The 25,934-nt window shown below is 37.3% G+C and overlaps 1 protein-coding gene across 1 annotated transcript in view; it reads left to right on the plus strand.

Moving 5' to 3' along the window:
• Positions 1-8,162: 8,162 nt before the first annotated feature.
• The window catches only part of LOC120534948 (ninjurin-2-like), a 119,779-nt gene continuing 102,007 nt past the window's right edge, over positions 8,163-25,934 (plus strand). The window contains exon 1 of the mRNA XM_039762457.1: positions 8,163-8,260. Within this exon, the coding sequence (XP_039618391.1) occupies positions 8,201-8,260 (60 nt within the window). The 5' untranslated portion in view covers positions 8,163-8,200. The remainder of the gene's footprint in view (positions 8,261-25,934) is intronic.

Genomic DNA, 25,934 nt, shown 5'->3' on the forward strand with positions numbered 1-25,934 from the left:
CATTGGTAACATGTACACTTCATTTAACTCTGAAATGCCTTGATTCAAATGGGCTTGACTACAGGCAATGAAAATTGAAGTAATTGTTGAATGTAGGTGGATCACAAAAAGTAGTCATTTTGTAGCATCAGCATTTTCTGCTGTGTTCCTTAAAAGCTGGACCGCCTTAGGTCTTTTTTTTATGTATACTACATGTTAATATGTGGCTGGGGTGACTTTTGTGCCTTATATTGTACTGAATTTACCTCCAACTGGGAAGTTCATTTTGAAGCTCAAAAAAGTGTATACAGTTACCCATTCTTTTTAGAAGTCTAAGTTTAGAATCCTCTCTTCAAATCTGACTGAAATATAATATATTGATATTCTGTTTGCCTGATCCTCCCCTTTCTGCTTTTCTGCTTCTGCTTCATTATGCACAAGACCTGATTTCCCTTTAAGCTGTCTGGCTTCTTTGCTTTACATGTGAAACATAATTATTTCCAACATTCAGTTTAGTCACACAGAGAGATGTATAAGAGCATGCTACAAAATTGGTTAAGAAGGCACATACATAGTCAGCTAATGTATACTTGGAACATTTTAGTACCTTTTCCTTCAGCGTGAATTACACCTTTTCATAGAGCTTTAATTGAACAACATTTTCTAACTACTTTGCTCAGCAGTATGTCAGCTAGCAGCTGGGCAGAAATGTTTTGTTGTTGGTACTGTAGTGTTTTAAATTATTGAACAGCGAAAAAAGCTGAAAAGGTGCACAATACTAATGATATGTGGAGAGTAAAAGTGGTTGAAGGACCCTAGAAACCCTCCAGGTATCCTTAAGTCTGTGATAATACTCTCCTTAATGTTTATTCTAATGAAAAGAAAATGGTAGCTGTCAAGAGGAAGCAACTGATTCTAGCACAAGTTTCACTGTGGGTTTTGCTTCCTAGGGGAGAGATTCACAGACAATTCTAACATAAATTGGAGTGTCAAAGAGTTCACTATGCAATCATTTAAGAATCAGGAATGTAATGTGTGCTCCTGGCCCACTGGAACTGAAGGCAGAAGTTCAGATCTTTCAAGCTTTTACTGAAGTTATGAGCATTCAAACAGCTGTCAGTGTTTAATTCTGTAAAGACACTTGCTTAATTCTACTCACATCTGTTTCACTGGCTCCACTAACTATGAACCACAGTGTGAAGAAAACTCAAAGTGAAATACTGCTTCTTTCTACAAAGTTCTGGCTGGCATAGCAATAAATATTAAAGTGAGTCACATGCAAGTTTTTTTGTCTTTTTTCCTGAATAGACACTCATCTTTATAATATGTAGTTTAGGTCTATGTGTCTAATTTTTTTTAACTGTTTCACATTTAATAGCCAAGGAACAATATTAAGAAATAACAGAAGACAATTAAGATTTTGGGTGTGACATTTGTCGTTTGCTATTCGTTTTAGAAACTGCTAAAACACAGTGATTAGTGCTGCTTCATAATTCAAATCATAAGTTTAAACCCACACACCACTGTTGTATGTATGTAGTTTGCATCTTTTTTCTGTATCTACATGAACTCTCCTTGAGCTCATAAATTTTTTCCTCCCATATACCCAAAGATAGGCATGATAAATTAACCGGTGATTAAATTTGGCCCCATACTGGTTTGAGCGGGCCCTGTGATGGCCTGATGCCATGCTTCCTTGTGCCTAGTGCTACTGGTATAGACTCCACCCTCCATTTGACCCCCTTGAATTTTGTGTGTTTCAGAATGTTATGCTATGTTTGGTATTTTTACACTCATAGTATATCTTCTCATTCATGATTTTTTGCCACATGAAATTGAGTTTGGCAGCATGGTGGCGCAGTGGGTAGTGCTGCTGCCTTGCAGTTAGGAGACCTGGGTTCACTTTCCAGGTCATCCCTGCGTGGCGTTTGCATGCTCTCCCCGTGTCAGTGTGGGTTTCCTCCGGGTACTCCGGTTTCCTCCCAAAGTCCAAAGACATGCAGGTTAGGTGCATTGGTGATTCTAAATTGCCCTTAGTGTGTGCTTGGTGTGTGTGTGCACCCTACAGTGGACTGGCGCCCTGCCCGGGGTTCGTTTCCTGCCTTGTGCCCTGTGTTGGCTGTGATTGGCTCAAGCAGAACCCCGTGATCCTGTAGTTAGGATATAGTGGGCTTGATAATGGATGGATGGATGAAATTGAGTTCTAAAGTGAAGCATCTACTATATAATCAAACACAAAGGCCTGAGTGTCCAGTTCCTCAGAGCAATCTGATTGGTCAGTTTGGCTTTGGTGTAATTGGTCAGTGTGGAGATGTAATGAAAGAGGAAGAGCAAGTGTGAAATGCATAAGGAGGAGTAAAGGCACGTGCTGAGAGAGTCGCGTTCAAAGACAGAAAGTATAAAACCAGACGGGAGCTGAGAAAGGTGCCTCCAAAATATTTGAGTCTGAGAAGCAAGCTTTATAGGAACACACTTGACAGAGGGAGTGACAACAAATACCTTAAACTTACCAAATATGTCAGTTTTTCAAGCCAAACGTGATATCAAGTATTTAGATTGCATGCATACTGTAAAACAGCTTATCCATGTCATTTTAGGAAGGCAAAAACGAAAACATTTTTATGAGATTAGATCACTTTAAAAGGATATCAGGTTTGTTTTGGACTGAATTTACGCAAAACCTTTGTGCCTCTTTTCAGCTCTTGTAAGCTTTTTTTGTAGTTTCGAATTTTTGAAAATAATCCTTTTCACTTATAAAGATTCTTTGTCGTTCTTCTGTGCAGAAGCTAAGGTTTTCGGTTATCCTCCTCTTGAAATTGTTAAAGTTGTTTTGCCACCTCCTTCTTTTTAAGTCTGCTTCAGTTGGATCCAGCAGGTTGCCTTAGGGCCTGGCTGAAGTCTGGTGAGCCTCTGGTAGGCAGGATTCTGGCTTGCTTTTTTGTTGAATCCTAACCTTATTGCTCTTTGGAAGAAACTCCAATTCATAACAGTAATTTACCTCACCAGACATGAAGGGCTAAACTTTGTTTGGTAATTGAGAAGTATCACTGTCAAATTTACAGTATTCACTGTTGAAACAGATAGTCTTCCACAGTTAAACACACTTATACCATTCTGTTCAGAAATCAAGGGGAAAGCATCCATGTAAAACCTGATGCTGTAAAGTAGGATTGAGAGTCCTGCCCCACCACTGTGCCTTTGTTAAAATATCTATACTAAACTTACTCATCTTTATTCTGATTAAAATTAAAGGTATACTTAAAAAGTCTGTTTCGTTCTTGTCACTTGATTGCACACTATGTACGTACTTAATCTCTTTTTCAATAGCTGTCACTAGACGACCAAAGCACAATGATACCAGCAGCAGGTAATAATATGCAAAATAACACAATAATTTTTTTTCAGTGGTGGGAATAAGCTTCAGAAGAGGGGGTGTGCCAATAGAAAATATCAAAACTCCACTCACAATGGCTTCTGAGAGCAGACATGCAAACAGAAAATGTATCCTTACCTCAAGAAAAAGAATCTGTGATAAAATGTATTTTTTTCAGTTTACTTTTGCTGTCACAAGCATACCTCAGAAATGTGAAAGGCATGTTTTGTTAGATCAAGACATTTGCTGCTTCAAAGTTGTTGTATTAGGTAAGATTTAAGGCTTTTATTTTTATATTTGGACCCCAGTACCCTCCACTTCTAGTTTAAAGTGCAAGAGCAAGCTTTTTTAAAAATTGTAAAAAAAAATGCTTCACTTTAGGACACAATTTATCCATCCATCCATCCATTTTCTAACTCGCTGAATCCGAATACAGGGTCACGGGGGTCTGCTGGAGCCAATCCCAGCCAACACAGGGCACAAGGCAGGAACCAATCCTGGGCAGGGTGCCAACCCACCGCAGGACACACACACACACCAAGCACACACTAGGGCCAATTTAGAATCGCCAATCCACCTAACCTGCATGTCTTTGGATTGTGGGAGGAAACCGGAGCGCCCGGAGGAAACCCACGCAGACACGGGAGAACATGCAAACTCCACACAGGGAGGACCCGGGAAGCGAACCCGGGTCTCCTAACTGCGAGGCAGCAGCGCTACCACTGCGCCACAATTTAAATGTGGCAAATTAATACATACCATGTGAAAGAAATAACATTGATTTAACAGAATACCAAACTTCACTTTTTAATCATGCATCCTACCTTAAAATAAATACATTATGACTACTAACACTATTAATAATACAATTCAGCATAATGTGTAACAATTTCAACCACAACAGTACTTGCTTTTAGGTTTATTTCCGTACTGTCAGGAATTTAATGGTTTTGTACATATTTTCTAACCCATTTGCAACATTTGTTTATTTTGGAGATTTGCTTGATTTCATTTCAATGTGTTTTGATGCTCAAGGCATCACATGTGCAGTGCAACATATCTTTCTTGCCATGCCATCGATATCATTATGTGCACCCATGTAATAACAACCAACATCACACACAGCAGTCGCATTAACATGGTTCAGCATTTATTGCTGTATCTTAGAGTAGTTAAGGTAGGAGGGAGTGTTCAGATGACACATTTAAAAAATGGCTTTGGTTTAGTTTGAAAAGAAAGAAAGAAAGAAAGAAAGAAAGAAAGAAAGAAATGTAGTTGTCTGTATTTTTGTTGTTTAGCTCTGTAAGTCAAACCTTTCCTTTTAATCTAGTTGAACATGTATAAGAGTCAATTGTTGAAGCTTTTCCCCAGTTTGTAAGATCACAGCTGGCGACAATTTCTTTGGCACTCATTGCTATGCATGTCTCCATGCATGTCTCGATCTATAATGACTGTGGGACAAAAAGGTCAGTGCATTTAATACATTAAGGTGCTTTTTATAGACAATTTAAAAAGAGCAGTCAGTACATTGCCAGCTCCAATACACAAAAGTCTAAGAAATGAGTAGCAAAAATAATGGAAAAGCATTAGTTTATAGTAAAAAACAATTAATACATGTAAAACTGCAAGTAAAAAAATCTCAGAAGGAAACTGCCAGAGAAAGCAATGTCTTCAAGCCCAATAAAAGGTCTTCCCTTTAAAATAAAGTTCACACAACAATAGAACACACAGAACAGCCTTAAATAAGAGAGTGATCAAGACTATCTGACCATGCAGTTGTGATGTCACATTTAAACATATAAGACAAGCCCCTAGCTACAAATGCCATGGTGTAAAAATTAAAAATGTCAAATATCGATCATTTAATGTCATTATTACTCAGTACTCATGAATGGGACAACATACGATATAGAAGATAAAAACAAAATTGGCTAAAAACCAGGTCAAACTTAGTTTCAGTGTTTATGTGTTGGTTTGTATATTGTGGTCCCCGGCCGGGACGCCCAGGAGGACCAGAGGAGGGCTTGTGCCTTCTTCAGACCGCGAGGGGGCGTCTGTCCTGGTTATGTTGGGGGCCTCGGGTAAAGAGCTTGGAAGCCCAGCCCTGTAGGGACCCGTGGCCACCGCCAGGCGGCACCCCGGTGCCTGTAGAATTCTGGAGCCCAGCACTTCCGCCACACCAGGAAGTGCCGGGGGGAAGAAGACAGGGGACACCCGGAGGGCTTCCGGGTGCGCAGCCCGTCATTTCCATCACACTGGGGTGTGTCTTCAGAGGAGTGCCGGGAAGCAGCTGGAGCACATCCGGGTTCCTATTTAAGGGACCACCTCCCTCCAGTCATTGGTGGATGTCGGGTGGAAGAGGACAGAGCTGGAGAGAGGACGGGAGGCGGCCAAGAGAGAGGCACAGAGACTGTGAGGCCTGGACATTTGGGGGAACGGTGCTGGAGGCACTGGGAAGTGCACTGAGTCAAAGATTGTAAATATTGTAAATAAATAGTGTTTGTGGGTGAACATACGATGTCCGTCTGCTTGTGTCCAGGTCCCAGTTCACAATGTTCACCCTGTGTCTGCATAAGTTTCCTCTAGGTTGGTATTTTTTAGCCAGGGTTCTTCCACTGGCTTATGTTTAAATTTCTTTTTTTGTCTTTTTCATTCAGTTATCAGTATTAATTACTTGTTTCAGTCATTTTTGTTAATTTTTTCTGTCCATATATTTAGTAGGTATTTTTAATATATTATATCTGTTATTTATGATTTAGTTGTTATTTATTTATTATTTACTTTTTATGTATATGACTGTGTTTTGCTAAATTCCTTGTATTTTGTTGGCGAGACCACTCTTATCTCACCACTAAAAGACCTCCAGCCACCCCAGCTATTAAACGCAACATGGGAAAGTGGGTTCCTTGTGGTTCATTAAATGCACTTTGGAGGATTTTGTGGGACTATTGCCATTTCTTTGTTCCTGAGCTTCTGATTTTTTGTTTATTGGATTATTGTTCTGGATATCAGTTTGAGACTTATTTTCTCTAGATTGCCTTTCCTGTGCATTCCTCTATTTTCATTTATAAAACTCCTTGAGGGACTTCTCTCCTCAAATCAGATTTTTATGGTTCTCCCTCTTTTGATGCATATTTATTGATATTTTCTTTTGTTATTCTGGATATATATTGGGACATGATAATCCAAAGTTCCTTAAGGGACTTGTCTCTGAAAGCCAGAGTTTTATTATTTTCCCTATTTTGAAGGATACTTGTTGATATTTTTGATATTCTAGTTATATTATGGCACATGATAATATTTTGCTAGTTCTCATTCTTTGGACCTTTGGACACTGAAGCCTCACAGCCTTCGAGAGTCAGACTCCCCTGGGTTAACACCTATTTTTGGGTAGGCCTTTTAGGATTCTGACCCTTTTTTGTAGATATTTTTGACCTGTTTTGCTGTCATGTGATGCTAGAATCACAACACAGGTAGTTTTCTTCCACAGTTCAAAGACCTGGAGTTTAGGCAAATCTGTGTTGTTAAACCTGACTTGTGTTGATGTGTGCAAAAGTCTTTTTCTGTTCAACCTGCAGTGGACTGATGCCCTGTCCCTGCCTTGTTCCCAATAATTGGTGGGATAGGCTTCATTAGGAAATGGATGGATGGATGTTCTTTATGTAATGTAATGTTGTTCTTTTGCTCGTAGATATTGTTGCCACAAGCTGAGTCTACAGAACATGTTTCTGTTTTTCTGCCAGAGTAAATAGGATACTGCTTAGTTATAAGACCACTGTTTTTCATCAGTAGCTATCAATTGTGTGTATTCCCTCTCACCAAAAATAATCCCACAGTCCCAGGTATCCCATAATTTTCATGATGGTGTCAGGATATGACAGAAGGTATGTAAACCTCTGTCACCCAAAGTAAAACAAGTGATTCAGGATACAAAAAGAAAACTACTTTCAATAATGGTTCCATCAAAATCTCTTCTTGTGCTTTTCTGTAGGCATTCTCATTTTCTTCTCACATTCCCACGTTTTGCAGATTAGATTCATCAGTGTCTCCACGTTGGCCTGAAATGAGTGTACGTACAGTATGTGTTAATGTGCCCTGGACTGTATACTGCTACCAGTATAAATTAGTTTGTCCCTAGCACCCATGGCTGACAGCACAGGCTTTGTCTTCTACCAGCACTGAATTTAAAACATGCAGTTTCTAAAATACATGCAGACAAAGTTACCAGAGTCTCAGTTCATTCATTAATTTTTTTGAACATTAATACAGGCATCATTTTATAATGTTAGGGTTTTACAGGTGTTTGTTCATGGAATTAATTATTTCTTATGATCAAATTATATATTTTCTGTGTAAACCTCTTTGACTGCATATACATTTACACCTTCAGTTGTAAACAGTAAAATCATTATTGAGCTCAAAGAAAATTCACATCAGGTCCTTTTGAAACAAAAAGCCCAGCACAGCTGAAAGCATATAAAAGAGTCTTCTCAGTCAGCAACTCTGGACCAGTTCAGGATTTCTGTCAATAGAGCTGGTCACAATGTGCTCAAAATAAAGGAGACACTGGAACACAAACACATGAACATATTGGCATCTGAGCATGGGGTCTCACATTTCTAATAAGTTAGTGTTGCCACTGTTGATTGTTTAAAGTTGCAAAATTTTAAAATGTTATTCAAGTTTATGTAATGTTTTACAGACCTTTCTAAGACCACATGTGACTTCCGTTTCATTCTTCTTTGTGTACACATCAATTTTATTTCTTTATTTATTTTGTCTCAGATGAAAATGAGTGCTTTGTTTAGAAGAAACCTGCATAGGAACATCCAACAAGAAGACAGCGACATGTCTACTGATGATGAGCCACTTTTCCAATCAGCTACAAATGAAGACAATCAAATAAATGTAAGTGAAAGTCTTTTTTTAATTGATATTCTCTGAATTTCCAGAGATCATGGGAACATTTCTCAAAACTTCTCATTTTGTTGTAATAATTTCGATTTTGAGTATGATTACTATTTTAAGTAAGTGGACACTAATTACCAGTGATGTATATGTTCATATGAACATGTTGTGACATTCTCAAGAAATAATGTACCTGAATACCTGAGAAGTGATGAAAAGTGTATATTATATTATGTATAAGAGTGACCAAAAAGCATTTTAGTTGATTGGGAGAAATAGCAAATCATAACAAATTAGCACTAGTTATTATAAAAGTCTCCTCATTTATGCCTAGTTAATTCAAGAGTTATTCTTCCTTCATTCAATAAAAATAAATCAATTATGAATTTACATTATTTTACTCATTTTAAATGCTTGTGAATGATTTTCCCTGTCATATTTATATGCAACTACTAAGCCATATGTCCCCATGAATTCATAATGAAAGATTGCTGGTACAGCAATATAAATCAAGGCAGAATATGCATTAATTCAAGATGGGTTATTTCATTAATATATATGTGTGATTAATTTGTGTGAGTTATTGGAATACTTTGCTGGGATATATAAATAAACTCAATTTAACAAAAATGTTGTTAGATATTTAAATGTTGGGTGTAAATCTTAATTTACATTCTCTAGCAATGAATAGTTTTTTTAGCCATGAATGAGTAATTACTTGCTGGATCCGCTGAAATGTTGGTTATGTTAGTTGGACAGCAGGCTGCACCATTTAATAATATTAAAAATATGGTTTGGTACTTCATTTCTTATTTCTGCAATTTTAAATGAAGTGACAGCAACAGTGTAAGTAATAATTGCAAGCAATCAATATTGGTAGGGGAGCAAAAGTAAAATTTATGACTAATGCAAGAAAAAAAAACTACTTTGCATTAATTTCAAGTCTGTGACATTTGGCTTTTCTGCAAGCAAGAGACTGTTTATTCCTCTAGTGCATTCAATGAAATATATCCCAGTGAATAAGACAAACTGAAGTAAAACAAAAAAGTGTTAATAAAGAAGAGTTATATAGGTCTCTTGCCTCTTTATATGTCTTGTTAAAACAGAAATGTATACCTTCATGTGGAAAAAAAGTGATTTTCCTTTGATAACACTTTGAGCCACTTCTTACTAATGTTTACATTTGCCAGCATTTCCGAGTCATTGACTTATAGTGAGTTATTTAAAAGTCTTATATACAATGATCCGAAAGCTTCTCCTCTTCTCTTGATTTAGACAGGCTATGGTCTGCATTACTGCTTGAAAAAAAGTAATTAACGTTATTGTCTTTTTTCACCTGGCACAGCTTTCATCAACATCATCAATTCCAATCAGGCCAGGACCAATATTTGACCTGCCTAGACACTTGTCTGAAAAAGATATGAAGGCACAGCTCCTCATGTTTAACTGCCAGAGAAGTTGTTTTCCAGTAAAAATACCAACACAGTTAATTATGTTATTGACATCCATCATTTTTTGTAACAAAATAGTGGACTCTTTCCTTTACTGTTAAGATCACTAGGCTGACTGTTTTTTTTTTTTTAATTTTAATCAGCGTTGCTCTCAGATAGAGATAAATCAACCTCAAAAACACTAGCTTCAGCCTTTGAAGATCCCATAATTGAAACACTTAGCGCACAGACAGAGGATACTCAAAATGTTGTCAGGCTGAGAAAGCCGCTGATGGGATAATATGGCTATTATTTCTCAGCGCATCTTGAGAGTACAGTTCTCAATTGCTTCTCCTTTGGATATTTTCAATGTTCCAGCATCTATTATACCAAAGGGATTGTATTAGAGAAAATGCACCACTCAGGTAATTTCTTTCTGATATTTTTTCCTCATCAGAGTTCTGAATTAGGACATTATGAATGAGATACTCTTCCACCCTTCCATTCATGCATCTGTCTTTTTTTAACTGTTTTTTGGGACATTTCCTTAAGAAAAACAAAGGTAGGTTGTACATCGTTACAAGCAAGTGAGGGTAATGTGAACTAGTAATACTCATTAATGTGTTCAGTTAAGCAATTAAAATGCTTTTTAGAAATATGACACGTATAGCTCGAATACATATACAGTAAAAGCACATTTTTTGAGTTCTGCCATTATGCTGATTCTATTTAGAGGAACAACAACAATATTTATTTATATAACACATTTTCACATGTAGCTCCAAGTGCTTTACAGATTAAAGAAAGAGAAAAAAGACAAAATATATAATTAGGCAATACTAATTAACATAGAGTAAAAGTAAGGTCCGATGGCCAGGGAGGACAGGAAAAACAAAAATAAAATCTCCAGACGGCTGAAATAGAAAAAAAAAACAAAATCTGCAGGGGTTCTGGGCCATGAGACCGCCCAGGCCTCTCTAGGCATTTTACCTATCAAAAATGATCTCAATCAGTCCTCATGGTTTCAGGCTTCACATAAAAAAAACTTGATGATGATGGTCATGTGGACCTCTGGCCTTTAATCCATCAATATAGGGACAGCACGGTGCTTTGATCGGGTGGTGGTGGCACAGATTGCCTTCACAGAAAACTGGAAAAAGAACAGCAGAGAAAGTAGGGGTTAGTACGGAATGCTCGCATAGTGGCAGTTAGAATTTCTGACTCACAGCTCCAGGGACTTGGATTTGAATAACAGCCTTGTCACTGTCTTCTGAAGTTTGCTTATTCTCTTTGTTTGCATGGGTTTTCCCTCGGTGTTCTGATTTCCCCCTATAAGTTATACTGAATTGTAAGTCAGGCTGAGAGTATGTGGCAATGTGGCTTAGTGCTTAAGCCAAAGGTTAAGGCATTCAAAAATATAAGTTACCGTAAGTCACCTTGGAAATATGTATCAGCAAATAAGTAAGCATGTACTATATGTGAGAGTGCCCTGACATGGACAAGCATCCTATCTACAGTTGACACATTTCTGCAGGGAACCTTTACTAGAAGGAGCAAGTTAAGCAAAGAGTTGAATAGGTATTTTGATGAGCCACCCCTCTCACACTTAAACATGCAACTCTTGATAACCATAAGGTGATGTATTTGTGTAAAATGCTTCATCACTCAGTCTGGTGATAAATGGGCCTGTACATACAGTATATCTATGTTATATTCAGGCTTCACTAAAGAGAATAAGCACAAAATACATCTAAATTAAATCTCCCGACTGTCAACATAATGTAGCTAATAATAAAATGTAAAGTTCTCTTATTTAAAAATGAGACTATTGTCATGGGGTATAGGTGAGCATCACTGTTTTTATTATTTTTGGCCTGTCCCCTGGCACTAATCTACACATGATGGATGAAATAACTCTGACTGCATTTTAAAGCAGCTAAAGTTATTTTCATCTCCATTGACTTCTGGCCTGTTAAATCTTTTGCTTGATGTAAGTGAAGCTCTGTCAGGTGAGTGAGGGGATTTTTGAAGACTTGTTCCGTCATCCCTGGGGTCCTACTTGGCTAATTCATGCTGCTACCCACTTTTTAAGTTCTAAAGTCTTTGGAAGGTACTTATTAAATAATAAATAGTAACAGCATGATTTATAATGTTCTGCAAAGCAGGGCACATGTATTAGTCAAGGTTCTGTGGAGCCCTGCAGTTTAACATCACTTATGCACATGTTTAACTGGATAATTTGTTTACCAAATGGGCATCTCATTATCATTTATGCAGACTAATGCACTGTCTATCATTAGTAATGTTTTCAGCAATTTCAATGCAACATAACACAAGCATATGATTGACATTAAATAATAAGCCACCATCAGGGTGTGAATTATGTTTTAGCATTTAGGGGAACATGCCAGACCATTGTGAGGGTGAGGTAGGGCTGGCTGTTAAGTGTGAAAGAAATACATCTTTATCTTGTAAGGGAGCAGTTGTATATCTCCACATAGACTGATCATGATTTTGAAACTCATAAGTTACTTTAATAGCAAATGATACACCATAGTTATGTGACTAAGCTTCTCATCAGAGAAAAATAAGATAGATGAATGCTAACAACACAAATCAAGTCAAGCTGGGGAGCATGCACTGGTGCATTGCCACACCCACTACACAACAAAACAACTCGGGATTCCGGTTTGCAACCCCCCAGGCATACACTTGGTCCAGTTTCACCCTCCGAAAATGACCCTCTGTCTGCCGCAGCCAGGTGTTACGTGGGCGACCCCTTGGCCTGGTCCAGCCGGATCACCCTCGGGGAAATGCACTGTAACTGACATTCCCTCACAATACAAATAATGTGCCTCATTCGGGACTCCATGAGCAACCGCTCATTCGACACAAAGTCAAACCAATGGTACCCAAGGATTTTCCGGAGAGGCACAGTACCAAAGGAGTCCGGTCTTCATCTCAGGTCACTGGATAGTGTCCATGTCTCACAACCATATAGCAAGGCAGGAAGAACCAAGACCCTAAAGACTTGGACCTTCGTCTTTTTCCATAGATATCGTGAGCGCCACACACCCCTTTCCAGCAGCCTTATGACCCCCCATGCTCTCCCAAACCGTCTACTGACTTCATAGGAAAACTCACCAGAGACATGAATGTCACTGCTAAGGTAAGAAACTCGCATGCCCAGACACTCAGACTCCTCGCTCAGTCTCTTGAGTGCCCGATCAGAGCCTCCATTGACTCCACAAAGATCACAGCATCATCAGCAAAGTCAAGATCCGTGAACCTTTCTTCACCAACTGATGCCCCACAGCCACTGGACCCCACAATCTTGCCCAACACCCAGTCCATAAAAGCATTGAAAAGAGTAGGAGCAAGAACACATCCCTGATGAACCCCAGAATCAACTGGGAAAAATGGAAAGGTTCTGCCTCCACTCTGCACAGCACTCACAGTACCAGCGTAAGGCAGACCATGATATCCAGCAACCTCGAGATCCCGTGAATCCTCAGGATGTCCCACAGGGCAGCTCGTCCTATTGAGGACGACCCTAGCGAGGACCTTACTCGGCACCGAGAGCAGTGTTTTCCCCTGTAGTTGCTGCAATCCAGGCAATCACCCTTCCCTTTCCAGATAGGGACGACAAGTCCCTTTTTCCAGTCAGTTGGGATGATACCAGAGTCCCAAATGGAAGCAAAGATTGCTGGAGGACAGCCTTACCACCAACCTGGAGAAGTTCACCCTGGATACCACAGATCCCTGCAGCCTTCCCCACCCCCACTCAGCTGGCTCACCACCTGTGCAATCTCATTGAGATTGGGTGGTTCACAGCTAATTGGATGATCAGCCTCAAGAACCGTGGACCCAGAGATATCCAAAGTCCTATCTGGAGGATCAGCTTTGAACAACTGCTCAGAGTAGCCAACCCAGCGGGTAACAACTGCAGTGTCATCCGTAAGGACCATTCCATCAGCTGCCCTGACTCTCCGAGGAACAGATTCAGATGTGCATAATGCTTCAATTCCTCTGTAAGCAAGATGTGGGTCACTAGACCACAGATGGTATGTCACTTGCTCACAGATTCCTATAACAAACTTCTCTTTATCTGCCCTCAGAGCCCTCGCAGTCGTCGTTCTCAGTTCCAGGTACAGACCAGAGTTGCCATTGAGCCGTGCTCTGCGACTCCTCTCAATGATATCCAGGGTGCCCTGCGAGATGAAACACCTCCTTCTGGGAACACCAGTAACACCAACACAACCCACAGCAAGGGTTACTAACAGTGGGAATTATTTAAGCCTTATCGATTAAATTTGTTCTTGTTTTTTTACAGTCCTGGCACCTTTATTACAATTTACAAAGCTGAATGAAAATTCACTGAATTACACTATTAAAGGGGAATTTGTATTAATTTCAACAGTAGGGTGTGAAGATAAACATTAGGGCATATCGGAAAGAACCTGACATTTCTTTAAGTAAATTAGCCTTAACTTCAAGTTTGTTCATTCGTAGAATACTACTTTTCTGATGTGCTATTAACATCACCATATAGTTTACTCAGTTTAGGTTATTTTGCAAAGCAAAAATAAGCAAACAAGGCTCAAAATTTTTTTCATTGTCATTGTTTTAAAAATACAAAGAAAAAAACACAACGTGTGTCATAGGTGGCTTCTAAGTTTATTTGCTTTTTACCTGAAAATTACTGGTTGGGATTCTACTTGTTTGGCTTGACAGCCAGTGCACACATAGTCAAATGAAGTCTTAACACCCAGGAGAAATATGTGATGAATAATACTAAATTTGTTTTATAATTTTACTTTTACATTAAAAGTTTACACAAAAGGAACATTTTTAAAATTGACTATTTAAATGACAATAGATGCCACCCCTGAAACCTTAAACATAAGTCCTTTTCAGGGGGCTGAAACCTATTTTAACACTTGAAGTGCCACACATTTTTTAAAACTATAACTTCAGAAAGCAGGATTAGTGAGAAATCTGGTTAAAGTAAGTCAGGATTCACAGATATCAGGCTAATTCCTTTCAAGAAAACCTTGATTTTCCAAACCTGAGTTTTTGGAACAGATTAAGCCAGAATTACATGATCTATAAAGCTAAAGATGTGGAAAAGTTTGATAATTATCCTATTTTGTAAAAGGATCAGGATTTGCCTGTTCTACAAAGAAAGATCTGAAGAAATCCAGATCAGTTACTGGAGCAACCAATGCTCTGAAACTAACCTAAATGGCACATTGTTGACCCAGCAAGCTGTAAAGTGAAGAGTACAGCATTGAAAGACAGTTCTCTCGCAGTGCTTTCACAGACACAGCAGATCCAACAATATATGCAAATACAGTGGAACCTCGGTTCACGAACGTTTTGGACCACATACAAATCGGGTTACGACCAAAAAGTTTGCCAAACTTTTACATCTGTTCACGACCACACACTCGGGTGACAAACAAGTCAGTTTCCCTTCCGGTTCATACGCACCGATGATTTCTGCACATGTTCAGTCTCTCCCTGTGCATTCCCTGTGCAGTGAGCAAGCGAGCGAGAGAGAGAGGGAGCGCGAGAAGGCAGTTAAAGAATGCACCGGGCTTGTTTTAAAAGAGACTGCTTCAAGCATTGTTTTAATCTTGTTGTGTTTAATAAAGACTTTTTTATATTGGATTTTAACCTTCACTTTAATTCTGTTTTTATGGGATCATTTCTTTATTAAAGGATTCTGAAAGCACTGCACTTTATTTAATTTGGACTTTGTTTTTGATTTTTGTTTTGATGATTTTAATAAAAGCACTTGGCGCTTTTTGCACCATCCGATTGCTCCCTTGTAGTGCCTGATTGTCGTACTCATTGGTAACATTACCGCGGGTGATGGGTTTAAGTGCTCCCGGAAGCGAGTTGGGAGCATGCAGCGAACCTGCATCGTCACAGACATTACCTCAAAACTTTAATCTCCTCTCCACCCAGTTCCTCCTCACTTCCTTCATGCCAGAACTCGATTCATACAAGGTTAGTTTTCTTGGTTGTTTATGGTTAGTTTTTGTGTAAATTATGGATTTTTCAAATGTACATTTTTGTCCCTGTGCTTAAAACTCATTAAAAAAAGTGTTTACAGAGAGCGGTTCGTACGGCTATAGCGTGAACTTTTGCAATGTTAGTTTTCTCTGTTCAAAGTTTTCTCAGTGTTATTCAATGTTTTTACATTTAGTTTACTATTACACTGTGCATTACATGGTATAATTAACTATTTTTGTGCTTAAAAATCTTTAAAAAAATATATATCTACATACAGCTCATACAGTCCGAAACAGATTAATTGTATTTACATACAATCCTATGGGGGAAATTACTTCGGGTCATAACCAAATCGGTTTGCAAAGAGAGTTTTGGAATGAATTACGGTTGTGACCCAAGGTTCCACTGTACTAGAATAAACAATTAACATTCTTTACTTTCATATGTACCTGCCATTAAACCGTGTGTGTAATTCAATATGTAAAAATATGTATGTGATTCAATATGTGAGACAGCATCTAAGCTATACTCAAAACAGTATCACATTGCATCGGTTCTTCATTTTTACAAAGAAAATCCTCTATTTATTCTTGAATTTTGCATACTTTGATGGGCCTTCCGTGTCTGTGAAAACACTGAGTGAGTCTCATCCCAGCATTGTGTCATCTCACATGTTCTTCCCTTCTCACATTAAATCAATGCTGGCTGTGTACTCAATATTTTTCAAGTTGTGTGGAAAATATTGCAATGCCATTTCAAGTGTGTTTATAGTAATTTTTTACCTATCTGCAATAACTGGCATGCCAACAGCTTTAAGATTTGTCTATGTTTTCATTACATGTTATGAAACAATGTTAGTGATTGTAACTGTGACAAAGAGACAGAAGTTCATATTTGGGAAACAATTTTCAGTAATGTAAATAACATTGGCAAGATATCATTTGTCAAAGTGAAAAGGATATAAAAATGCAGCTAAGTGCGCCCCAGCGGTGGTGAGTAATGAATCATACCTGAGTACCAACCTTCAGTCATTTTACTTCTGCTCATAATAGGGGTTCTTCCTTGTGAAAAAAAAAATCAAATAATAAATAAAAATGTCACAACGTGGCCATTTACAGTGCAGCAATTTAGGAAGGAAGGAAGGACAGGAGCATGACATGGCACTTCTAGTGTTAAGGGGGTGAGTCTCCCAGTTCTCCTGTTGTTTTTTACACAACAAAATATTGAAAACACATCCCTTACTAAAATATTATTTAGAAAAAAAAGAAACATGTCCTTACCATATTTATTTTAATTATTGAATTTTAGTTTTATTTTACTCAGTTTAAATTCATTTTGTGCTAATATTTAGGAACTTACACTTAGCATATAGTTTATACATAGGCTATGTGTAAATCTTGCGTTTCTATACTCAGTGAAAGGCGCTATTAAAGAACAAATATATCTGTATTGAATCCATCCATTTATTGTCTCAAGTCTGTTACAGTATTCTTCAGGGTTATGGGATGACAAAGCCTACACCAGCAGCAGGAGAACTGTAACAGTTATACAATGTGACCTGGAACATTGTGATTAAAATGTAAATATTGACAGATCAGCAGGAAAACATCAATGTTAACTTCTCAGAGAAATGTTCAAAACATTGACATACTCTATATTTAATATATATTTTTTTTGTTGTTGCTATCTATTTTTAGTCAAATATCTGACAAATCCAACTGGCATCTTTATCAGCTTGACATGTGACACTGTCAAAATGACAGTGTGATGGCCATGGTGGCACAGCGTAAATGACCAACAGGGCTATGACAAGTATTAGGAACAGTGTGTCCTATAACATTTCTCCCCTAATTAACAGACCTCTTCTGTGAGTTTCAAAGCACTTTTTTTATTATTATAAAAGGCAGTTGGGTATTCTTCCAAGTATAACACAGGTTTCCATCAGCTGATTTCAGTGCAGCTGTTGGAAAATATGCTTTCCTGTCATCTCATGAACTCTGCCATCTTTGACAAATGCTTCCTGCTAAGCATAAGCAGATCTATCACCCTCACCTGTGTCTGCCAAAGCTTGTATAATTTAGTAAGCTTAAAAACAAACCAAGTCACTCCTTTACAGTATCTCATAACACAAATCCCAAGTAAACTTATCAAAATTAATCAAGTTTTAAGCAAAAATTACTTCTTTAATGGAAGAAAAATTAAAATGTAATCCCTCTTACATGCATTGGTAGAACATGTTTACTTGAACATTTGTGGAATTTTCAGTCAGCACGCATTAAGGGTTAATATGTCTGTTTATAGTGGCTGGTTTTAAATCTGAAGCTAAACACTTATGAATATATAAATACAAACACATTTTCAGCCATGCTAGCTGACCTTAGTTGCACTTGTTATTATCAGCAGGAAGGTTTAGTGCAAAGGTTTATATTATCCACTTTTGTAATCAATTCTAAGCTGTTATAATAGAGTTTCTTTAAAAATCCAGACTTTAGATATGAGCATGCAGCACCATCTGAGGTACTCTGTGTCTGCAGTTGCTTTGAATTATGAATAATACAAAACAAATCTTGAATATCCCTGTATAATGAAACACTCTGAACTGAACATACTGATAAAATGTTAAAATCACAATTATTAGTTGTATGCATTTTTGAGTATGAAAATATGTTACATGTACTTCCTTCCTTTGCATAGTTACATATGGAGATGCGCAAGAGTTGAATATTTGCCTAGGATTTATTTTTAACATTTGAGATATTAAACTGAACTCTATACCTATGAAAGCACAGTGTTGTATTACTGTCTGCTGGTATAATGACAGCTTATTTTATAGCAAAAACATTCACACTCATATCTAACACTTTTATATTATAGTTATTATCATTTCATAACTTCGAAAGAAGAATGTATTTTTAAAAATGTCACTTTTTTGCTTTAAGTGAGTGCAAGGAATGGTTTGAACTAATTTTTGGATACATATTAATTTAAGTCTTTGTTGCAATCTATAATCATTGCAAGAATGAGTGAAAGAACAGGAGTGATATTGAAAAGTTAGAGAATCTATTTCTGGTAAAAAGGAGTAGAGCCAAGCAATGTATTAAGAAAGTGTTAAGAGTTTGCTTGGAATAACAGAATTTATGGTCTTATAGGAGGGCTGATTATTATCTTTAAGGTGCTACTCTAATAATACAGGAATAAGAGCACCATGAAAGCATTTTACTTCTGAACTCTGCACAACGAACACATAATTATGTGTGAAAATAACAACTCTTCCTTCAGAGTTATATAAATATTTTGAATGATGCTTTTATAACTTTTTTTTTTTGGACACCCATTTTAGCTGACCGACTTATCTTTCTTTGTTGCTTAGAGGCTGACAGGGATCATCTGAGATTTTACAATGACAATGGTCATTACTTTGTGATAACTGTAATTGTGGCATGTTTTTATACCTATTACTATATGCAAAATTACATATATACTAGGGGGTTACCCCCAGTTCGCTTGCTTGCTAACCCCCCTGCATTACGCACCAGCTACTTCACGTCTCTGCCGCTCGTGTTGTGAAGAGGGGGGCTGAACACACTCCAAGGAGACGTGGTCGCTCATCCGAAACCCCCTCTTATATGGAGATACAATGGGAAACAAATATTTTTTTTTTTTTACCTCCTCTTTGCTCGATCAGCTGCTGGGTTGCTGCTTCTGCTGTGCCGCATGATCTGCATCTCACACGGCGCTGTGAATATTTAAAAACCTGTACAGCAGCTGTCTTTGTTATCTACTCTTTGTCTTTTATTTCCAGCATGGTTAAATGTCTTGGCACAAAGAACTGTCTTGTGGGACATGAGTTCTTGATATTTTAGTTTATATTTTTAAGACGGAATAAGGATCTGAAAATCTAACAACATCACATTAATGTTCGATAAATTCTGAAAAGAATGATTCCAAACATATATATGTAGGTTTTAAAATAAGCCCGATTTATAGCATGTCAAAAAATGTGACATAATATCGTTGCACTTTTAGCCTTAGGATTTTATATATAGAGAGAGTAGATATACTAACATCAGGCCCGCCGCCAGGGGAGGACAAATGGAACTCTGGTCTGGGGCCCTAACGGAAGGGGACCCCTTCACGCTTGATTTTTTTAATGCTGATGTTGTGCGTGTAGATATATATTCGGACAATTATTCAAGTTACATGTAATTGAAAAGTTAAATCATTTAGCTTACAGTAATACAAGTGAGTGTTTTAATAGCCGCACGCTCCACGCAAGTAGATATCGTGCTCGTGTCATGTGAAGCACACTTGTCAAAGGGGGCCGGCAGCAACATGCTTCTGAAAGACAAAGGAGAGCCGACGCCTATGTCCTTCAGCTTGACGTTGAGGAGTATGTTTGTTGTACGGTGTACGTGAATAATGGATTGACTTCACCGCTGTAATTGAATACTTCAATTTCACACACACAGGCGCTGTTCTGTCTCAGACAACAGCGATATTGTTGTGCACTATTGTGGATGTTGACGTGTATGGTGTAGCAGAAGTCCGCGTCCGTAGTTTGAGAATTCATTCGCTTGGATGTTTATTGTTGTTTTTAAAGCAGTGACGAGTGTGCGTTGGTTTTGTGTGTATCACTAAAGAGTCTGGATCACCCGGATTTTTTGAAAACTTTGAAGTTTGATACAGCAAGTTACCATACCGACTGTACACCATGTAGATAACCCTAACCGTTAGTATCTATTAAAATGTTCAGATGTTACTCCTATTCATTGCATTGGTATAATTGTACCGTTACACGTTAGATAATACATAGGCCTATCTCATTAATGTATTGTTTCAAGTCTGCTTTGAGCTTCCGTTAGCACTGGCTTTCCTTACTCACAGTCAAACTTTGATGTTGAAGAAGGCTTAACTCATCATTATGGTATTCATAAATGCAGCATTGTCACTGTCAGATAAACTACATTTCGATCATTTTGTATACGTATTTGAAGGTTTTGGCATGTGGGGACCCGGGGGAAGGCAGAGGGGCCCACACGTACCCAGTTGTCTGGGGCCCAAATATTTCTGGCGGCAGGCCTGCTACCATCATTGCAACTGTCTACCACCCACCTAAAATCAAATAATGATTTCCTGAACAACCTTGTTATCTTTCTTAGCTGTTTATCTACAATTTCTTCAAACATAATACTGTTGGGGGATTTTAATATACGTATGGATAATATCAATATCCCTCTCACTACAGACTTTTTATCCTGCCTTGAGAGTTTTGGATACCAGCAGTACTGTATACTGATGTTCCCATCCATTCTAAAGGACATATCTTGGACCTGATCTTCTGCTCTGGTGTTATCCCTCTCGATCTTACAGCAGATGAACTCACCATAACTGATCATATTCTCCTTTCATTTAATGCTAAACTTACTTTTTCTATTACTAAGGTTCCCTGTTTCATATCTTTCTGTAATATTAAGAACATTAACTTGGATTTTCTTTACTCTAGAATTGATTCCCACTTGGACTTTTATAATCTGTCCACTCTTGAAGAATTGGTCTCACACTATAACACTGGACTCAATGGTATTATTAATTCTCTTGCTCCGTTAAAAACCAGGTTTGCTTCCTTTCCTTTTCTGCCCCCTGGTTTATGCCCGAACTTTTACTTTTGAAAGTCAAGGGCCAGCAACTTGAACAGTTACATAAAAGAACTGGACTCTTTGTCCACAACAAGATGCATAAAAATCATGTACCTATTTTATTATAAGGACTGTATAGCTCAAACCAAATGCAGTTATTACACTCAGTTAATTTCTTCTAATAAAGGTAACACCAAGTCTCTGTTTTCATTACTTAATATTACACAACCTCCAGACTCTTTACCATCCTACCTTTACTCAACTGCTTTTTGTAATTCCCATATGTCCTTTTTTAATGAGAAAATCCATAGGATACAACAGCACCTCGGTCAAGAGTCTCTCAGCATTTCCTCTGAACTAAACCCACCTATTCACTCATTATTCTCGTTCCAGTTGCCCACTTTCTCAGAAATTTCAGATCTCGTTCGCAAATCTAAGCCATTAACTTGTCAGCTGGACCGCCTTCCCACAGTTTTGGTTAAAGCCTGCCTCCCATCTCTGGTTCCTCTTATTTCTGCTATAATTCAGTCCTATCTCACCACTGGTACTGTTCCCTCATCTTTTAAAACTGCTACAATAATCCCAATACTGAAAAAACCTGTTGCTGAACTTACTAACTTCCAAAATTCTTGAAAGAATAGTAGCTATTCAACTTCACTTCCACTTATCTCATAATTATTTGTATGAAGAGTTCCAGTCTGGTTTTCGTCCTCTCCACAGTACAGAAACTGCACTTGTTAAAATTACTAACGACCTCCTTATGGCTGCTGACTCTGGTTTAATTACTATTCTCATCCTCCTTGACCTGAATGCGTCCTTTGATACTATTTGTCATACCACTCTCCTTAATAGATTATCTTTGATTGGCATTACCCACACTCCACTAGAATGCTTCAGATCCTACCTTTCGGGTCGCACTTAGTTCATTTAGCTTAAAACTTTCACATCCCAACCCACTGCTGTTATTTCAGGTGCCTCTTTGTTTTATTATTTACCTTCTTCCCCTTGGGATTATCTTTCATAAATATAACATTAATTTTCACTGTTATTTCAATGACACCCACCATCTTTGCTTATTGACTGCATTGCTGAAATTAAATCCAGGTTTTTCTCAATTTTTCTTAAATTAAACAGTGGCAAAACTGAGGTTCTCCTCATCGCTACAAAATCAACATTATCCAAAGCCGATAATCTTTCATTTGTTACTGATAACTCCTTTGTTTCCCCATCACCTCAGGTCAAGGGTCTGGGTATCATCCTTGATAATATTCTATCTTTCCAATCTCATATTAATAACATTACTCGGTCTACTTACTTTTACCTATGTAATATTAATCACATCCACCCCTCCCTCACTCCCCATACTACTGCCATACTTGTTCACAGTCTTGTTGCTTCTCGTCTAGACTATTGCAATTTGCTTCTCTTTGCTCTCTCTAATAACCATAAACTTCAGCTGGTCAAGAATTCTGCTGCCCACATCATTACTTGAACCCTGTCTATTCACCATATTACTCCAGTCTCGCAGCAGCTTCATTGGCTCCAGATTAAATTTCAAATTGATTTAAAAATTCTTCTGTTATCATTTAAGGCCATTCACAACCTCGGTTCTTCATATCTGTTAAGTCTTTTTCATTGTCGTTGTCATTTCCTCCTGTAACCTTAGATCCTCTTCCTCCATTCACCTGACCGTCCCTCTCACCCGTCTAACCACCATTCGGAGCAGAGAATTCAGCCATTCTGCTCCCAAGCTCTGGAACTCATTACCTTCTGAGCTTATAAATACTCAATCATTCTCAACTTTCAAATGTAAATCTGTTCAAAATGGCATTTTCTCTATGATTACAATGGCTTTGTTTGGTTTTAACGTCTTATATTTTGTGTATTTTCTGGTACTTTTTTTTTCAGTTTATAATGTGCTTTTTTATTTATTGTTTGTTCGATGTCCTTGATTGCTTAGATAGGTGCCTTTGTATAAATAAAATGTATTATTATTATGGTGCTCATGTTTTTAATCAAGTGTAAAACTCTTATAATCTGTTAACTCAGAAAAAATACCCCTACAACACAAAAACATGTCTTCATTAAAAGATTAAATAAAATTCTTGTATGCTTGTAATAATCTATAATCTAGCACTATTCTGAAAGCCATAGACTGGATTTCTTTGTTAAGAAACTAATTTTGATAACCCTGCGAGTCCCTTACAACACTTTTCCTCCCTAATTGTAAATAAACACATTTAACTGGCATCACTAGAAGAATCTAAAAGGAATTATTAGACCAAAGCATTTTTGACAATGAAGGAATTATAACAAGACACAAATTACATTTTTTATAAAAGATTTATTCTATGTATATTCTTTAAATTGCTACCTTCTGTTGCTTTACGTAAGATTCAGCTGGCTGTCAAATAAAACTAAATTTCGTAATTTTCAATTGTGTATGTTTGCCATAATAAGATGGATAATAGATTTAATAGATTTATTTACATGGCATATTTCATACACTGAATGCAGTTCAATATACAAAAAAATTACAATACTAAATTTCCTTTGTAAATACAATAACACTATTATTTAAAAGTGATGATGTGATTAGTTTATCATTATTACAATATCCAGATTGCCACAGAGGAGGGAAAAAACAAAACTCCAGGAAGCCACATGCTAGAGAAAATAAACTTTTTTTTTATAGTGTGTTTTGGAAAGAAATTAAAGAATTCAGTCACGTTCGATTAAGAACACAAACCTTTCCTAAATTCCTTTGACAGTAAAGTAAGTCGTCTTTGGTACAGTTTTAGACTGACACATTGGATGTTGAATCAATCATTCATAATAAGCAAGTGCCCAGTTAAAGGAAAACATTGACCTCTGAATAAACATAAAAGTTACACAGGAGTGTTATATGTCAGATAAAACTGCAGGGTCTCCACTTTAATTGAAATCCCAAGGCAAAAAGTGTACATCAATGTTCATGGAAAGAGAAAGAAGAAAAACCATTATAGAGTACACTACCAAAAAGTGTCAAATATAAATGAAAAATATCATTTTAGACAGATATTGAAATCTCAGAATAAAACCATTTAGGATATTTAATGTTAAAACACACACACACACACACACAGAGTATATATATAAATGGAATTGTAGTTATTACAGTTTTATATTTATAATTGGTGTATGGGGTTTGGGTTTGTAAGTGGAAGTGTGCTTGTAATGCTAAGTTAAAATGAACTTAATAGCATGTTTGTAATGGTAATTGGTAATGCATATTATATCAGTTTTGATAATAAAATGGTTATACTGGCAGTTTTGAAGCTACATAGCACAATTACTGCATTTTTTCTAGTAAAATCTTTCACTGGTGACTACATGTATTTTATTTGATCGCATTGATCTTCTGTGCTGTATTTTATTTTTTCTATATTATATCTGATAAGGCCATTCCGTAGAAAAATCTCAAAGGTACCAAATACATGAGATATGCAACTTTCTCTCCATATTCCCAGGTGAGTAAAACACACCTTAACTGGCATCAACTATAATTAACGAAGGAAAGATGATGAAATCCTATTAGTTAAAAATATTGTAGGTTTATGGCTTGATTAGCAACATGGCATTCTATTGAACTGCATCTTAATAATTAAACAAATTGAAGTGGCTCGTTTTTCCAAGCAGTTGAGCTATAGACAATACAGAAGAAATAAGTGCTGAATATTACAGTTCGCTTCACCTGCCTCAATGAATGTATGTGATTATCATCGACATATGAGTATTACATTTTTTATGATCAAGTTTGTATTAAATCAAAAACAAAACAACAGAAGAAATCAACAATAAACAGAGCCAAGGGGTAAATACTTTGGAAAATTTCAGTTGCAAGAGTACAGGAATGGAGATTTAAAGGACCATAATCAAGTCACTGCAGTGAAGATAAAAATAAGAAAACAAGCAATAGTTAACAGACAAACAAACTCAAGGTGTTGCAGCAAAGAGTACTACATTTTAAGGACTTTTAAATCCAGACATTGTTGGCAGCATAAAAACAACAGACATTTTCACTTTTCTTTGAATTAAAAAAGTGTAGGTGTGGTTCAATATTTTTGTGGAAGTTCATAATAAATATCTGAATAAGGAGTGTTCAATATTTGCCCCTAAAATCTGCCCGCTACCTGTATAGAATGACAATGGTTGATCAAATAATATACATTTCTTAACCCCTGAGGAAAACAGGAGTAGTTAAATAAATCAGTCTTTATTCAGTCACTGATGAGTAGTAGTAGTAGTAGCAGTTTATTTATATAGCGCCCTTCACAGACAAGAGGTCACAGAGCGCTGAACAGCAAATACAGAATAAATACAAACAGTTGAAGGAAAAACATAAACAAAAGCAGTAAAAAAACAATAAATAAACAAACTGGAACTATTTAGCACTAATTAAAAGCTTGTTTAAAAGAAATGTTTTTAGTTGTTTTTTAAAAGAATCAACAGACTCGACTCCACGCAGACAACAAGCAGTCTTGGTGCCACAGACTGAAAGGCACGATCCCCACGAGTGCGAGTGCGTGGGACAACTAAAAGGCCCTG

Source organism: Polypterus senegalus, chromosome 9 (assembly GCF_016835505.1).
Source record: "Polypterus senegalus isolate Bchr_013 chromosome 9, ASM1683550v1, whole genome shotgun sequence".
In the NCBI taxonomy this organism is placed as follows: domain Eukaryota; kingdom Metazoa; phylum Chordata; class Cladistia; order Polypteriformes; family Polypteridae; genus Polypterus; species Polypterus senegalus.